The sequence below is a fragment of the Centrocercus urophasianus genome, unplaced genomic scaffold (assembly GCF_019232065.1).
Source record: "Centrocercus urophasianus isolate 14NV4802_14NV808 unplaced genomic scaffold, USGS_Curo_1.0 seq_23, whole genome shotgun sequence".
NCBI classification, from domain to species: Eukaryota; Metazoa; Chordata; class Aves; order Galliformes; family Phasianidae; genus Centrocercus; species Centrocercus urophasianus.
The window spans coordinates 2,308,988-2,327,289 of NW_024884789.1; the positions used below are offsets into that span (position 1 = coordinate 2,308,988).

The 18,302-nt window shown below is 50.5% G+C and overlaps 1 protein-coding gene across 1 annotated transcript in view; it reads left to right on the top strand.

Annotated features, from left to right (window-relative positions):
* The window catches only part of CHSY1 (chondroitin sulfate synthase 1), a 61,547-nt gene that overhangs the window by 820 nt on the left and 42,425 nt on the right, over positions 1-18,302 (top strand). Inside the window, exons 2-3 of the mRNA XM_042824517.1 lie at positions 69-304; positions 6,436-6,931. Of these exons, the coding sequence (XP_042680451.1) occupies positions 69-304; positions 6,436-6,931 (732 nt within the window). The remainder of the gene's footprint in view (positions 1-68; positions 305-6,435; positions 6,932-18,302) is intronic.

Here is an 18,302-nt window from a genome sequence, read left to right on the forward strand (position 1 = left end):
AAAAAAAAAAAAAAAAAAAAAAAAAAAAAAAAAAAAAAAAAGGTGCGCGTATACTGGACGACCACTAGGGTAACGACGCGCCGCCGACACCCACCCGGCGACAAGCCTCTGAGCTGGCGGCGGCGGCGCGGCCCCGTCGGAGCCGCCCGTCGGGGTGCCGCCCGCCGCCGGCAGCGGCCGCAGCCGCCGCCGCCCCTCTCCTCCCGCAGCCGCGCCGCCCCGGTCCGCCGGCGCAGAGCTTTCTCTTCGTGGGGGTGATGACGGCGCAGAAGTACCTGAGGAGCCGCGCCGTGGCCGCGCACCGGTGAGACGGAGGGAGAGGCGGGCGGAGCTCCGCCGGGGGCCGCGCCGCGGGGATGGAGCGGCGGCCGAGGGTGGGATGGAGCCCCGCGCTGAGCCGCGCCGCTCCCTCGCGGTTCGAGCGGCCGAGGGACGTGAGGGCGAGAAAGTTAGGAAGCCCCGCCGGTCCGCAGGCGGCCCCGATCTGCGGGCGAATGGATGCGCGGAGAGCCGGCGCGGCTCCGGGAACAAAGGGTGGCGGCGGCCGCCGTGCCGGAGCGGGGAGCGGCGCCGCGGGCTGGGAGCTGCGCTCCGAGCGCGGCCGTGTGCCGCTGTCACGCCCCAGTCCGCGGCCCCGGAGCGGAGATGTGGCCGCGCGGAGCCCCGCCGAAACGCACCCGTAGCCCCGATGCGGGGCCGGGATAGGAAGGAGTTCGGAGCTGGGTGCAGCGGGGCTCCGGGGTGGCCCTAACCCAACAAAACGTCTCCTTCTTTTATTCCTATGCTGAGACAAACCCCGCTCCGTCGCTGGGATGTGCCCTGTCCCACCGCTTCTGTTCACGTCAGCGTTAAACGCGGTGAAATGGCTCGGTCAGGGCAGTCTGAAGCACGTCGGGCACCGGAGTCGGTTTTAATGGAGCTTTAACGCCTTCTTCCAGCAGAAGATCTGTAATTAAGTTACGGAGGGTGTGTGACTGATGCTTTGAAATAGGTGAAGGAATGTGTTTCTTCAGGGTTATGAATTTTCTTTACCGCGTGGGTTGGAGCGTGCTGGATTGCAGATCCCACGAGCTGCGCAATGGGCATTGACATGGAGCTGTGCTGGGACACGTGGAACAGGGCTTGGGGCAGGGCTGTTTGTGTGGCAGCCATCAGCCTTGTGTCAGGGATCCTAGAAGGGGCAGTTCTCACAGTGTGGGCTGCGGATGGGGTTGGTTGTGGGTGTTTTCTCATTCATAGAGGGTGGAAAGGACCTCTGAGATCCCCAAGCCCACTCCGCCGTGCCCACTGACCACACTGCACCTACGTGGTTCTGTTGCACCTCCAGGGATGGTGATCCCACCATCTGGGCAGCCTGTGTCAGTGCATTGCTGCTCTTTCTGAGAATAAATGTCAGTATCCAACCTGATCCTCTCCTTGCTAGGATGGGAAGTAAGGAGGCCTCTCACCCCTTGGTTTGTTCTTGTTGAATGGTTCCGTGCTTGAAAGATATATGGATCCAAATCTGCAACATCCGTGCATGAAATAAAACAGTTAAAGATGCAGTATAGGAGATTGGGCTCTGCCAGCCCTGGGAAGGAGGCAGAGCGTCACTTTTTATTGCGCTTCTATTTTGGTTTAACCTCCAGAGGGGCTGTCAGCTCTCGGAAGGACTGAATAATGGGGGCTCTTAGCGATGCGGTAGGGCTGAATGCATCTTCCTCCTGCCACGGGCAAAAGAAATGAGCTCATGTCCTGGTGACAGGAAGACATCTTTGGGAGAAGGTGGGGAGGGGGAGAGGAGAGGAAGACAAACCTGAAATCCTAAATGGCTTTTGATTGCCATGAAGTGTTCAAGCAGACAATCGCTGGGATTACCGCATTGACAAAGCATCCTGGGGAGCTGAATCGCTGGCACAGGGCGCCCAACGGGAAGCTGCTCGCAAGGCTTTCCCGGGTGGCAGCGTGTGCGGAGCCTCGATTCGGCTGAAAGGAATTAAGGATGCAGGGGCTGAATACCTCCGCACTGCCGCGGCTCAAAGGCCATTGACAGACACTGCTGAAAGGGGCCGGAGCGGAAAGCATTCGCCGATCGGCGCTGCTGTGAATCCAGATAGGATCTAAGGAGAGGGGAAGCAATCCACTTCCTGAACATCAATCACTGCAAAATGACCGCTGCAAGGCAGAGCGGGCCGCTGGATTGTCAGGAGAGGCCGGCTCTTTGAAACAGTTGTGCTTTTGTAGCGAGGCAGGGAATAAGCTTGATGGCCAGGTTTGCTCTGGGCAGTTCTCTGACAGCCAGGTTCCCTATGAGCAGGCTGGTAGAGTGCAGTAGCAGAAGCAGTGACACATGAAAGGCAGGGAAGGAGCAGCGCAGGAAGGAGGTGAGGTACAGCGGGGGTTCAGGGAAAGTGCAGCAATAGGCTGCAATTCGGAGGAGTTGTGCTAAAGGACATACAGGAAGGAGAGCATAGGGATAAGCATTCTCCCAAAAGACTGAAGCCTGCTGTCTCAGGAGCAGAAATATCAGGCAGTTGACCTTTTTTGTTTTTTTTTGTTTTTTTTTTAATTGCATAGCAACTGGATTTCCTGGGAAACCTGCAAGCAGAGCAACGCGAATGCAGCTGATGGCTGGGTGTTAGGGCTTGGCATCTGAAACCACGTCTGCCTCGTGCACAGCACTGTGACTGCTTCATAGCTCTGTGGGAAGAGGGCCGTGGGATTTCTTGGTTTGGGACAGTCCCATAGAACCACCTGCACGTGGGGCAGGAGATGTGCCGTGTGCCTGGGCTGAACCCTTGTCCCTTGAGCACAGGGCAGAAGGGTGCCCTTGGGAGCCTGTGCCTTGAACTCTGGGATCTAAATACCTGAGTGCTTGGAGGAGCCTGAGTGAAAGGCAGCCAGCAGGATTTGGGATTGAAAGGCATTGGTATTATCTCTATAAGCTCCCAATAGCTGCTGCAGAAGCATAATGCCAAACACGTTTTTATGCTTTTTTTTTTCTTCTTCTTTTTTTAATAAATTCAGAGCCTCTGTCTAGGCTGCTGGGTGGTATTTGTTGTTTCTGGTCCTTTCTGGTTGGTAGTGAGGTAATAGGGTGGATTGCAGTGTGTGCACTCTTTTATCTCTTGGAAGGAGTGACTTTGAACATCATGACAGCACTTGACATGTTCTGGTCAATGTGTCAGCTGTTCTGGTTGTGTCACAATGCTGTGTTAGCTGCTCCTGTAGCACCTGGGGCAAACACGACATGCTGGGCTTTCCTGGTAGTAAAAAACCACCAAAAATTTATGCAAATGTTTACAGAACAGTATGACACGCATCAAATAGGAGTATATGGTGCTAGTGTGTGGGCCAGCAGGAGAAATTAGGTTGTCTGTGTACCCCAAAGTAAGCATGCAGAGCAGAACAGTTCAGATGGAGGGAGCTTCCCAAGATTATGGAGTCCATTGGCCACCTGCCACGTGGCCTGGGGCTGTGGAACACACCCTGAGTCTATGTGCCTGCAGGTGATGGGTCAGTTTCCATCCTCTGTTTCACAGGGAAACCTGAGGTGGCAGGCTGTTGAGGTGGCAGGCTGTTGATGCTGAGTCTGCAGAGCTGCTGGTAAAGCAAGGTAATGCAGATAAATCAGGAACAGTGTGAAAACAGAAGATGCAGCACTCTGTGTCTGTGTTCCTCCTGCCCCGTGCTGTGCTCTGTCAGTGTTACCTTCCCAGTGCATGGAGAAAGCAGGTTGCACATGGCCAGGCGTGCTGTCAGCGTGCTCTTGGGGAGGTAACAGAGAGCTGTGCTGTCCTGATTCATGAGCATCCTCCTATTTAACCGAGCAGATTCAGATTACACAGAGGAGATAAGGTTGGGGGTTGTTTGGTTTTTAAATGACCGATGCAGAGCACGTATCGGTTGTGTCCTGAACCTGATATTGCTCTCTGGGCAGTCGAGCATCCTGGAGCTTCAGCTGGCCAAGGCCACCAGCAGGGCTGGCAGGGTCTGATGGCGGGGATGTGGTGACAGCTGAGGGTGACCAGGGCGTCCTCCTGAGGGAAGGGCAGTGCCAGGTTTCTCTATTTTCCTCTGTGTTTTTTCTGTTTAATTATCAAACATTCATTTGTAGGTCTTACTTTAGAAGCCCCGACCAGGAGAGCAGTGTCAGCTGGTGGGAGCAGTGCTGCTGTAGGGAGGTGTTGGCTGTGCCTGAGGAGCTGGGCAGGTCAGGCTGCTGCCCATAACCTGAGTCAGAGAACACAGTTAGAAGTATCTTTGATCAGAATCTAGCCCTGCATTTATCAGTCCTTAATTCTGGGGGAGACTGAGGTTGGAAAGATGCCTGTACAGCGATATGTATGGCCTGTGACAAGAGGTAATGGCTCTAAGTTGCACCAGGGTGGGTCAGGTTGGATATTGGGGAATGTTTCTTTCCAGGAACAGTGGTGCTGCACCAGCACAGGTCCTTTTGGTAGGCACTGTCATATGTATTGCAAACAAATTGCTGTGTCCTGTCCCCGATGAGGGGATGCACGAAGCAGCAGGCCACAGCTTGGGCAAGAAGAGCAGCACATTGGTGTTGTTTCACTCAAATGCTGAGCAGTGCTCACACTGACACAGACACGCAGGCAACTTTTTGGTGTGGGAGCACATTTCATCTGTGTGACTTCAGACATGCATTGCAATCCCACAGCCGTGTCCCAGTGCTGCCCCAGGCTGCAGTTACTGCATGGGCACAGTCCTGTGCTGTGCACTGTGACCCTGAAACTACAGGGAGATTTCTCTGCTTTCCTCCTGTTTTAGCATGAAACTTTAAATATGGCCCAGATCCAAGAAACAATTGGGCCAAGCTGGCTTTGAGCCTGGGGCTTTAATGCAATATGAGGGCTGGAAATCAAATCTGCCCCGGTTTATAGATGTACATATGTTTTGTTCCGCCTCTGTTGAATGGGATCTCTGTGCTGACAATACCAAAGGGGGTCCCAGGGTGAGGGAGACTGGTTAGAGGGAGGGGAGAAAATTGAAACCAGGAACCAGCAGGAGAAGGGCGTTAAACATAAAGTAAAATAGAGAAGGTCGGTCCTGCAGAGATCACAGTGGTCTCAGAGGTGAGATGAGCTGCAGCTCTCAGCTCCCACCTTTCCTTTCTCTGAGATGCAAATCTGAGTGCGTGTTGAACTTGCTTTTTGATGAAATCCTTAAAGTGAGTTGCTATGGGAAGAGCAATTTCCCACGTCATCTTTTCATTCAAACCCTTTGATGTGCAACCAGAGCACGGCCATCAGAAAATAAACACATTTCTTTGCAGCTAAGGGAAGCTGAAAATGAGGATGTGTCATTGCAAGACAGGCAGCTTGCCGCGCTCTGCCAGGATGTAACTATCAGTGTGCATTAATTACATCACTGATGATTAAGGGCCCCATCACCTCTGTTGTGAAGTCAACAGGAATGTTTCCATTGACTTCATTCGCTGTGTGCTTCTGTGGGAAGCCAGGATCTAAACTTTTCCAATGTAACTCTACCCCTATGAGTAAGAAATGCAGAAGACAAAGCTTTTAAAGCAATTGGATGATATTCATTACACAAAGCTGGATTGTCTGACTGTCCAAGTTGGTACGTAGTTAGACCCACTTAAATGCTTTAGCATTTCCCAGGCAAAGTTAAGGTTGGATTCTTTGGAAATATTTTTAAGTTTCTGGCTTGGTGTGGTGGCTAATTCTGTACATTTCCAATTGCATGTGGTTTCTGCTGCCCAAAGTCTGTTCTGCTTCTGGCAGTGAACCCGTGTAGGGAGTCAGCTGGTAAAGTGATGGTGATGTATTGAAGGAGGACTGCATCCTTCACCTCAGAAGTGCTGTTACGTATCTGTCATCAGTGTTCCAGTCTGCTTTTTACACCAATCCTGTGCTGGTGTGACAGAGCCATCATGTTGCTACCACACACTGTGCTTTTCCCATAGGGCACAGCCTCTGTGTTAATGTGTAATCTGCCATCTATTTAGCCCTTGGAAATCAGTACTTCTGAACGTGATTTTGAGCTTTGAGGAGGCTTGGAGGAGATGGGATGTGGGTATGATGCTGAATAACTCGCAGGGAATTTCTGAGGCATTAAATCCAGTTGTAGTGGCTGCTTGTCTGTCTTGGTTTGCTTTGATGTTGCTGTTAAATGGACACTGAATATGCCTAAGGACAGAGTGAACTGTATTATTTTTTACCAGGTGCAGCTGCAAAGGCAGTGTTCAGGTGCTCACTGTCTCAGATGTTTCTGCATGCTGCACCAGTTCCTCAAGGTGCAGCACAAATGCCTTCGTTTGTGTGGAAAAAAAAAAAATAACCCTTCCAGGCATTTAAAAAGAAAATCTGTGAAGCAAATGAGGTGTAGTTGCTTTGAATTATGTCTGCTGGGTAGTGCTTTCTGCTTCCTCCTGTTTGCATACTCAGTGAGTTCTTACTGTCTTTTTTCACCTAGAACCTGGTCCAAAAGCATTCCTGGCAAGGTTGAATTCTTCTCCAGTGAGGGTTCGGACACCTCCATCCCCATCCCCATCGTGCCGCTCCCCGGTGTCGATGACTCCTACCCACCCCAGAAGAAATCTTTTATGATGCTCAAATACATGCATGACCACTACTTGGACAAATACGAATGGTTTATGAGAGCCGATGACGACGTTTACATCAAAGGGGACAAACTGGAGAACTTCCTGAGGAGTTTGAACAGCAGTGAGCCCCTCTTTCTAGGGCAGACCGGCCTGGGTACCACGGAGGAGATGGGGAAGCTGGCGCTGGAGCCGGGTGAGAACTTCTGCATGGGGGGACCCGGAGTGATCATGAGCCGGGAGGTCCTGCGGAGAATGGTGCCCCACATTGGCGAGTGCCTGCGAGAGATGTACACCACCCACGAGGACGTGGAAGTGGGAAGATGCGTGCGGAGGTTTGCGGGCGTGCAGTGCGTGTGGTCATACGAGGTAAGGCTGGGGGGCAGGGAGCGTGTTTGGGGGGAGGCGGAGGCTGTAGGGCCGCACAGCAGCTGATCCAGAGCTCACCTCCCTGTGCCACTGGGTGGTTTTGGTGCTCTTGTTTCTTACGTGTGTTGTCCCAGGAGAGTCCTGCTTGAACGTGAAAACAAGGAGGGAACCAGAGCCCAGCTGGGCACGTTGGGATGGTGGGAGGAATGTTTGTTGTTTGTAATGAATATGTTTATTTAATCAAAAGGGGAATAAGCTTAAATAAGCGGTGACTTTTTTTGCTGGCTATGTCACAGTATCAGCTTGGAAAATAGGTGGTACTGTTGCTTGTTTCTTGTCACAGTTAAAAGATGCCAGGCAGACAGCTGTTGGCCTTGACAGTGGCAGTGTTTTCCAAACTACTTCCACTGCAGAGCTGCCTCATCGGCACTGGTGCTGTCATGCTGTCCTGCCAGCACCCATCAAGCAGCTCCTTGGTGACAGCAGGACCAAGCCACTCCTCTGACACTGACAGACAGCATTTGCCCATGCTGCTGTGGCTGCAGGGTTGGCCAGCCTGCTTTTGGCAGCGCTTCGTGATGCTGTGGGGGGCAGCGGGGTTCTCCTGCTGGGGTCCTCAGCTTTTTGAAGTGAGCCCTGGTTGTTTGCAGGCTGTCTGATTGGAAACAGCCGCTGTGCTCAACCTGCAGCTTCTCCTGGGGAAATGCTGGAGGGTTTCTCTGGGAAGTTAGAAGAGAGCGCAGCAGAGGGCGAACGGTTTATCTTTTTTATGCAAACATTTATGACTGGTTTACAACTGCTGCTTTGTCCTTTTATGAGATGTGGTAAAAAGGGAGATTCTTCCATCCATCTCACAGCGGAGCCGTGGTCACGGAGGCTGCTGCTGACTCCTCTTTCACTGGCAGAGCCTCGCGTTAAACTTTGACGTGTTTACTGAGTCCTCTGCCCCCAAGAGCTCGTGCTTCATTTCAGCTCGCAGTTCGGTGACAGGAGAGCTGCTGTGGGAGGGGAAGGAGGTTTCCAGCAGCAGTAGCTTACTCCTATCTTTTGTTCATAAAGGCTTTCTGGACTGATGGTGGCTGTCCGCATTCCCTGCTCCCCGACCTGGAATTAGTTTATGCGCTGCCAGCGTTGTGGCTAGGCCTTCACAAGGAGTCAGTAATGTTTTTTCCACAGTTTCTGGCAGCATAAAATTTTCACTTCAGTCATTCTGAATTGGAACAACTTTCGTTCTGAATGCCTCTACCGTGTGGTGTTTGGTGCTTCCTGAAGGTCAGCGTTTTGGTCCTACTGAAACTGGCAGAGAAAAACTGGCAGAGAACCCGTCGATTCATTGTGATCGGATTTGGGGTTGAAATAATGGCAACGTGCAACCACACCTCAAAGGCAGCTTTGTTTGATCAGCTTCTGTGGAGTGGCCTGCAGCACTGGGTTCTTCCAGGTGAGCTGCCTGGAGTTGCAGTGAGGTGTGTGAGCTGCAGGGCACTCAGAAGAGCTCGTGGCTGTGCGCTGCTGATGCTCACTTGTTTCTTGGAAACACTGGGTGGCTCAAAGTGACCCTAAAGATGGTTCAGTTCCAACCCCTGCTGTGGGCTGGTTGCCCCCCACCAGCTCGGGCTGCCCAAGGCCCCGTCCAACCTCAGCATCTCCAGGCATGGGGTGACCCCAAGTTCCTTCTTTGGGCCTCCCTACTCTCCGAGGCAAGTTTTGAAGAGAGGGAAGACTTCTTCGGGTGATGCCTCTTAATGAACTGCTCTGCTCTCATTCGGTTGAGGCCTCAGCTTCAAATCCTGCTGTCTTTTTGTGCTTTTCAACCTGGTCCTCTCACTGCCTGGGCGAGCAGATGAAACATGCCTGGTATTTTATCAAAGACAAAGCAGTAGCAGTGTGAAACAGCACAGCTGTCCTAACAGCTGTGTTAGGGTAGCTGGGTGTAAAAGCGACATTTTCCATGTCTTGTACGTTGATGAATGTCACGTAACAGGGCACTGGGAGCACTGTGCAGTGTTGTGTTGCATGGGCTTCTGATGGAGCAGGGTTATCTGTGCTGGGGCACTGCCTTTCTCAGAATTCCCATTGAAAGGGAAGCGGCTGCAGTGCGAGGTTCCGCAAACAGGGCTGTGTTGGCCTCAGTAAAACCAAACCCAGTCAGCTCCACCTTCTCCTCCTGTAGGCTCACACTGCAGCAGCAGTGAGGAGCTCAGGTCCTTGGCTGGGCAGCCCCCGGCTCTTTGGTTTCAGCCCCAGCACACGCAGGGCCCCACTGGAGCTCCCCTCGGGCGGTTTCTTTTCCTGCACTGCCCTTGCCGTGGGCACAGCGCCCGGAGTCGTTTTACTCATTGCCACGACTGTCAGTGCCCCCTTTCTCTGATTTTAGGATCCTACAATGTCCTCACTGTGCTGCTCATCTTCGCTGCCTCTTTCTCTGGTGGTGTGCCCAGCCGCGCCTCCAGTCCTGGCTCTGTTTTTTTTTCTGCTCCAGGCAGCCTGTCTCTAAATCTGTCTCTAAGCCCTTTTTCTCCCCTGCCTGTGTTTCTGTCACTTTGCTGCTCTCTGCAGTGCCTCTCAGACCACTCCGTTAGCAGCACTGCTTATTGCCCGCTTTGAGACCTGTGAACATTTGTTGGTGCTCTTCCTGCCCTCTGGAGCTTGTCAGCAGGTACAGTACAAGAACTGACACCGCGATTCTTTGGATAGATTTCCTGCTTCGCCTTGCCCAGGAAAGATGCAACAAAAATAGGGGTATGCTGCAGGAAAACCCAGCTCACCCTCCAGCTCTGCTTTGGGAGCAGTTTGGAGCACCTATAGGTTTTGAGCTCCTATGGCTGGTGTGTGGCTGTGGCCCTCCATGGGACAGGTCGAGTGAGTCAGGAGTGAGACACACATCTTAAAATGTTGAGTTCTTTACAGCAAGGATTATCATCACTGAAAAAGAAAACTGAGGCTGCCATGGCTATCAACAAATAGTTTTAAACCTCAGCTGCCTGTAGGGTGGAGCAGCCAAAGCTATGGATAAAAACCCATAAAAAGAGCAGAGCTGTGAAATATCTGCAGAGTACAGATGGGAGCTTGATGGTTTACGAGGCAATATTACAGTGCAGTCCTTTCTCTTGAAGAGGAGGAAAGGCTTGTGCTGCACTTGCTGGGATGTGACTGTGCATTTCTAGTGAATATTGGTGCTTTGGACTTGTGGCACACTGCTGGGTGTTCTCCTCAGAAACAATTTATGTGTCTAAGTCTCTTTCTTTCTCCCATCTCCCCCTGGCAGCAATCTGGTTGGCACTGAGAAGATGCCAGGGCTGCTCCTGTGTGCTGTGGCAGTGCAGAGCTGTGTGCTGCCTTGTGTCCCAGCATTGATGGCAGGCATCTCATCTGTGAGTTAACCATCACAACAAATTGCTGATCTCGGTTTTCATTTCAAGTTTAGGTTTCCTTTAAACACATCTGAATTGTGAAACCATCCTTGTGTTGCTCAGTATCCTTTCCATCTTGTTTGTTGCAATGATTGAGCATTGTTTCAGTATGGAGGGTTTGGTATCTTCAGCTTAAGAGCGCTGATACCTTTAACATGAAGTCTCTGCAGCTGCTGGAAATCAAGATATTGCTGATACATACCCAGTTGTTTCTTCAGTAATGAACCCCTCCGTAAATGGCAAATCAAAAAAAGTTGTGCCAAAGGGGCAACTATCCTTGGTGGGCACCAAGGAGTGCTCCAACCTCCGGGCGTTGGCTGGGGAGGAGTGGGGTGCTGGTGGCTGTGGGTGATGGGGGGCTTTTGGGAGAAGGGTGGGTTGTGTTGGCGTCTCGTGCGGTCTTTCATCTGCAGTAATTGAGGATAATTGCTACTGTGAAACTCACTGAAGTTAAGAAAGCCCTCGAAGTGCACGTTCCATCTGCCAAGTACATTGGCAGTGCCAGAACATACTGTTTCTGGAATGGACTCTCCCCTGGGCAAAACTAAGGTTTATGGTTTTCTGTATGATAGCCAGAAGTCAAAAAAAAAAAAAGAAGAAAAAAAAGAAGAAGAAAAAAGGCAAGTCCTGCAGCTATTGATCAGAACCCAAACGCTGGGGACAGATGCACCTCCTGCCTGCTGAACTCCGGCTCCCTTGCTTTGCCCTCTGAGAAGGGAGGAAGGAGAGCAGCCTGTTTCCAGCTGGCTGATGCCTGGTGTGAGGTGGGATGGCAGGAATGGGCCCGGAGCTGCTGTGCTGTGGGCACTGTGGTTCTCCATGGGCTGCGCTGAGCTGTGATGTTGGGTTGGTGGATCCTTGTGTTGGACTCCAGGCAGCAGACATGAGGCTCGACGTGTCTTCTGGGGAGCAGCATCCAGCTGTGCTTCTGAAATCAGGTGCTCTGATTTATATGCGTTATCCTGGCTTCAAAGCTTGTGCTCTTGTTTTCTTCTTTTTCTTCTTCTTTTTTTTTTTTTTTTTTTAATTTTTGAAGTGAAAGTGCAGAACTTGGCAAGCCCGACAGCAGCAGAGACCTGCATCCTGCCGTGTGCATGCAGCCCCTTGAAACTCTTCATTCAAGGAACCTACAGTCTAAATCGTGTGTGTGAGAGAGGGAGGATACGAGCATCCTGGTGTTGTACATGTTGTTTATAGTTTATAGTGCATGTTTATAAATGGGCTTATCTTAAGCAGTGAATTTAATCTTTGAGATGCTTCAGAGATGTCTGCTTGGCTTCAGATGAAGTTAGAGGTGGGTGGGTGGCCACTGGTCTTGGGGTGGTGCATGGATAGAGATTGCTCTTCATGAGGGTAACGAGCAGTGGTACTGTCAGAGCATGCAGGTAAGAATAGAGAGGAGCCTTGTCCAGGTGGGGGAGGTGATGCCTGGGGAGGCTGAAATGCCTTCTGATGGCACGGGGTGTCTGTGGTGTGAAGGGGGAGGCAGCGAGAGGTGACCACAGGGCCTAATTTTGGGAGTGATGTTTGCTAAGGAGGAGGGCAGAGAGGTCACGGAAGGAGCAGAGGCAGCAGTTTGGGTTGATGTAACCAAGATGTGGGTTGGGAGGGTTCGGAATAGGAGCAGTGATCTCAGATCTGCACCCAACTCTTGACCAAACTCTTTCACTTCAGAAAATAATTACATATTTGAGAAACAAATATCTGAGAGAGGAAAAAGTGAAGGCACCACTGGATCATTTCGTAGTGACCTCTAAACCTGGGCTGGTAAAGGATTTCTCTTTGTTATGGAGACCAAGAACTGCTTTGTATCAGGTCTGAGTGTTGGACCAAAGTCACCAGAGCCTGAATCTCACTGATTTCTGCCTGCCCTTGGTTTAAAAGGGGAACCCAATGTGGTTCGTGCTTACACTAACCTTTGCAGGCTGTAGGTAATTGTTTAAGACTGACCCATTTTTGTAGAGCACATGAGTAGTTAATCTGTTCCTGGTTGGCTGGATGGCTTGCAGTGTCTGTGCTGAGGTTTGTTGGTGCTGTGGTGTAGACACTAAGGAAGCTTTACTAGTGAGCATAGGAAGCAGAAGCATTGCTTTTTCCCCATTATTGGCTTTTTGGAGTGCAGTGGTTCTGTTAAGATTGGGATCTGCCTGCCTGCTGAATTTGGTAGCTGCCTGGATTAGCTGCTGTCTTGAGGACAAGGCTAATCCTTCATTGCATGGTGGGATAAAGAACTCAAATAAAACGCCTCGTCATCCCAGCTGCTTAATTAAGGTGCACAGGAGATATCCGAGGGTTTGGGTTTGCTGGGTTTAGCAGCTGTGGGGTGGGCAGAGAGGAGGCTGTGCCCTGAAGCTTTCTGGTGTATTTTTCCCTCCTGTAGCAATGGGAATGTTCCTCCAGGTTTGCAGGGTAGGTTCTTGCTGGAGCCATGAAGCACAGCATCCAGATCCTTCCTTGTCCTTAACGAGCTTTGTGCAGTAATCCCTGGTGAATGCCACCTGCCTGGGGCCTTTGGAAGGACAACAGTTGGTTCAGGATGGGATTGGAGTGGTTTAAAAGCCAGCAGTAACCCCTCACCCTGGGGCAATAAACTGCTGCATGCCGCTGTACAAACAAATTCGTTGTGAAATGCCCCAAGTGACCGGGCTGTAAAAAGGAAAAGCAAATTGGCTTTCTCAGTTGAAGTGGATGTGAGGCAGTTTCAGCTGGGTCTCTTGGCATGGAGCTTTGTAGCTGGTGTGTGGGGAGAAGGTAACAGTGACCTGGATGTTTTGGGAGGCTGTGTGTAAATCTGGGGGGAATAGCTGCTTTTTTCTGTTACCACCAAGTTGTGTAAGCAGTTAAAGCCCCAGCAGCACGGAGGTGTCAGAGCCTGTAAGAAAGGGAGACAAAAGCCAGGCCTGTTTGGCGATGGGAAATACAAATGAAGTGCTGATGTGGGGAAGGGGCTTAATGTAAACTAACTGAGGTCACTGAAGGGATGGCACATCCAGTTCAGATGCTCTCAGTGCTGGCTGTTGTTACGCTTCTGATGCGATTTCTTTAATAAAAGCAACTAAATTATTGCAGAGAAGAAACAAAAGGCGTTTTTTTTAAATGGACGGATGTGATGGATTTGATTTCTGTAAAAAGAAAAACAGTTCACTGTGAAACATTTTTTTTTTCCCACTTCAAGTGAAGGCACCAGATAATTACCTCGAGTTGCTCTAGACATTGCTCATAGCCAACCGTGCTGGTGTATTAATGTGCTTTGAAGGCTTTTCTTAATGTTTTGGAGGAATGTAATACCCACTGGGCTGATGCTGTCTGTGTGACTGCTGCTTCCTGCACAGCCCTGCAGAAGATCATAGAATCATAGAATGGCCTGGGCTGAAAAGGACCACAATGATCATCCAGTTTCAACCCCCCTGCTATGTGCAGGGTTGCCAAAGCACCAGACCAGGCTGCCCAGAGCCACATCCAGCCTGGATGATGCAGGATGACAGCCTCAGCACCGAGCTCTTGCAGCAGGGCTGTAGCTTTGCTTGATGCCTGGTGGTTCTGCAGATAGTGTATGCAAACCAGTGGCAGCACATAGCCCTTGCTAAAGGAGGATTAATTGTTCAGCATCTGTCTAACCTCATTTCCTGTGAAACTTCCCTGCTGAAGAGCTGCTGCTGTTGTTTTGTGTTCTAAAACCATCTGATTTGGGGGAAAAAAAAAAAGAACTTCATTCTACTTTGCTGCACCTTCCTTAATTGATTCCTGAAATGCTTAAAACATTTTAGCACTAATTTCCTGAGTTAAGAGCTTATCTGGACTCCTGGCGGTGTGAACTTTTATGGTTATCAGCTGGAGACCTCTTAAAGTCTTGCCAGGAATCCTGATTGCATGAAGGGTGGGGATTATCCTCCTACATGCTTAGAACAACGTGACCTTTATGTGTCACAGAGAAGCTGGGAACACAGTTGGAAGATTTGGGGGACCTAACTGGTCTTGATTTCTTAAGTCTTAAAGTTTTGGGTAGAAAACGTGTCTGGGCTCCTTGCAGAACTGAAAGTTTAGTGCTGGTTATTTCTGGTTAGTTCACTTACAGGCAGAATTCTGATGATGCCCTTGAGTTGTCAGTGATTGCTTGGATGCATTTTGAGCACATCTACAATCCTGTTGTGGTAATGAAGCAAAAGTGAAAGTTGTGACTGGCGTCAGTGGGATTGTTGTAATGGTTCAGCTTCGTGCTGGTGACCTGCAGTGCCAATGGGGAATTCAGAGAAAGAATCAGAGGTCTGCATGCAGCTTATATTGCCATTAACGACCCTGAGTGCTTTTAAGACTTTCTGCGTGGGAAATGTCAGCACTGCAAGCACAAGCACCGAGCAAGAAGCCACTGCAATGAGCTGCTTACCAACCCTAGCAGCTTTCCTGCTCCCAGCTGAGCTTTGCAGGCTGTGTGGCATGGCTTGCCCTGGCTCAGAACACATGTAGGATGGGCCCTGAGACATTTGCACAGAGCTGTGAGATGCTGCTCCTAGACTTCAAAGGCATTAGTTTAGGGAGGTGTTGAGGAGAAGGCACAGTGTGGATTGAAGAGCATGGGTAGGATCATGCCTGCTGGATCTAAACTCCACCCAAGCTTCTGTGTTTAATCCTTCAAACTGAATGGCTTTAGGGACTCCTGCTGAGTGCTATATTTTTGCTCTTGCGAGTGCTTTTCAGAAGCATCCAGTGCTCTCTGTGGATTAAGCACAGGTTCTTTGGCAGAGGTTAGTTCTAGCAATGAAATGAGTGGGAGCCCATGGTTTGGGCTCAGTTCATAAGAAAGCAGGAAAATGGGAGGAGGCAAGCTGCCTGCGGGTCCAGAAGTGCTCCTGTCACCTTCTTTGAATCAGAACAGGGAGAAGCAGCATGGCACCAGGAAACTCGCCCATAGTGGGGCTGCTGCAGTCCCTCCAAGCTCCGGCAGCGTGCTCTGAGAGGTACAAGTCTGATCCTGAAAACCCTGCTGGTGTTCACAGCTGCCATTTCAGATCGGTGCAGCTGGTTAGAGAAGTGCTCTGTTCATATTAACAAGGGTTCCTCTGCTCACAAGCCTTCAATGGGTTTAATTACTTGGCAGTAACTTCCTTAAACCTTATTTAAATTAAAGCTAAATGTTTTGGCTGGTTATGTCACCACTGTATTAGTGAGGAATGCAGGAGAGAGTGCTAGTTTGTATTAACTGAGCTGCTTTAATCCTTTGTAACCACGCTTCGTAATGTGTGTTACTGTCTTACAGGGAGAGAAGACATTTGCCCTGCATGAGACAGCAGAGTTCACTCCTCAGCATCTCTGTGAAAGGGGAAGTTCTTTGTCCTCAGTAAGGACTGAGAAAGTTCTTAGGAAGTGGGTGTTTGTAATGAACACAAGGTGTAATCTTGCACAAGCACTGTATGGCCATCTGGCTGTGTCTTAGGCCTGAACGTTTCATAAATCCTTTTTTCTGCAGTCCCCCTCCGTATATGAGTGCAGACCCAACTTTTTTAGTCATTGCAGAGGGCCTCCAGAGCAGATGCTTCGCTAAAACCAGCTCTGTTGGACCAGAGTGACTGCAGAAGTCATGCTTCTCATGGTCGTGGTCCAGGTCAGCAGAAATACACTTCCTGTGCATGCATATCTTTGCTGCCCTGACAAGAGAGAAGTTTGTTTAACCTTCTCACAGATGATTTGTCAAGAAACCTCGCCCTTACCTTACCTTGTGTGTTTGTATAATCTTATCACAGCTTACAGCTGACGTGTTTGGTTTTGTGTCCTTCTGCTGAAGACACTTCCTAACATCTTCGGCCAAGCCGAACTTTATTAAAGAAGAAAGCCAACAACTGAGAGACAATAGCGGGTTTAATCTTCGTAAAGCAGCAGGGCTTTTGCTTCCCTGGCAGTGTGAGTAAGCTGTGACTTTTCCAGGTTTTGAGCAGAGCCATTTTTCTTCGACGTTTCCAAATAATCTTTTTTTATCCCTTTCTCTCTGGCTCCGTAGCATTGAAATCATGCCGTGGTTGCTGCAGAAGCCTCTTGCAGCTGCACAGTCCTTGTTGCTGGGACCAGCTGGAAGCTGAGCCATCTCTGAGCCCATGGAATAATGCGTTGAGCTGAACCCTGAGCTTTGCTGATGGTATTGTCGCTGCTGCTTGTGCTTGTTCTGAAGAGAAACCATCCACGTGGTTTCTTATCTGTTGCAGGCCAGAAATAACAGCACAGCTCCTGCAGCCTTAAGGAATTAGCCCAGTCTAGAATGGGAAACTAGGGTGAAGGTGAAAAGGATATTTGACAGTGTGCAGGATAGCAGCAGGAGGCCTGGAGGTGAGGATGTCGGGTGCGTGTCTGGCTGTGGAGCAGCGTCTGGGTGACCCCGGGCTCCTCTGCAGGCACACGGGCTGCGGCTGCTCCGTGCCATCTGCCCTCCTGCATCCCAGTGCAGAGGAAGTGTGCAATGTGCGGCCCCGCTCGTCCCGCGAGGTGGTCGGGGCTGTCTCACGGACAGAAATGCCTTGTTTCCCTCCAGCAGGCACAAAGGCTCTTTTATAGGAGCTTGGCCATACATCTGCCGAGGTGCCTCAGACTGTTAGCGCCGGTTGCTGCTGTGTGAGGTGCTCCGAGGCTGCGATGCACAGGGAGATGTTGTTTGCGTGCTGCCTCCCTTTCCGTCTGGGGACAAGGAGCTGTGCTGTGTCCTGCCCCGGGCAAAGCCAGCTCTGGTTGTGCTGGAGTGCTAGCTTGGAGGTTTTTGCTGTAAAGGCAGGACTGGGATCCCTCTGTTTCGCACTCAGGAGCTGAATTAAATGTCTGAATTTGGCAGTGTGGCTGTAGGACAATAGAATATTCGCTGGGGAAAGATGTGTTGAATTTCTACTCTGGAGACAGACCTGGCTTGGAACACTGTGTGTGCACCAGTGGAAGGACTCCATCCTTCACAGGGCACCGCACAGCTGGAGGGAAGCCCTAGCTTTGGAGATGTTCGACTTTATTGTGGCCTCTGGATGACTTTCTTCCTGTCTTTCTCCTCCCCACCATCTCGTCCCATCCGCCCCAGTAATTTTTTTCCTGCATGTGTGCTGATTTAATAAAGAGACTTTTTGCTGAAACCAGTCCTGCACAGAAATGCACGCTCATCTTTTGAAATCCAGGGGAGGGAGCAAAGCGTGAGAGCAGGCTGCCAGCTGACAGAGCGCCGGTGAGTGCTGAACCTCTGCAGTTTGTCCCCGTTGGCTTTCAGGCATTTCTCAGGTATGCCATCTCCCAGTTCCTGTGTTTGGTTTACTCTGTTGGTTTTCCTTATCCCCACAAAGCTAGCTGACAGCTCCCCAGTTCCATTCCCAAATAGCATTCCCATGCTGTCACTGCTGACTTTTTGACTTAAAGTAGAGCTCGGCTGGAAAAACAACTTTTCATCAAATTACCACGAAATAGATCTTGTGGGATATAGGAAGAGCACAAGAGAGACGTGCTCTGTTTCCCATCAAGCTCTTTTGCTTTCCACAGTGATGTTCTCCTGTGGATAAATACTGAAACCTGGCAGCTGGGGGTGGCACGGGGTGACTGGGGGCAGTGCTGCATGCCACCAGCCCCGTCCCTCGAGAGCAGCAGCCCTGTCCTGCAGCCACGTGTGCCCATACTTGCTCTGCTCTCCGGGGATTGTTGTGTTCTCACCACAGGTCTGCTGAAGCTTTGAAGACGCGTTTCACAAGAGGTTGAGAAATTACTTTTCAGCTTAATTTTAGACTGGTTGCCGTTTCTCAAGCAAGCTTGAAGAAGGGTGGTTTTGACCTTGCTTGCAGGGAAAACTCAGAACCAGCTTTCCCAGGACATTGAGGCAGCTGTTACCTTGGGTCTAGAATTCTTTGCTTCAGCATCAAGGTGTCTTGCAAACCTTTCCCATGCTCTCTCATCTTCTGGTGGAAGGAGCAGATGGTGTGTGGCATGGAAGGAGGAGCATTGGCGTGAGG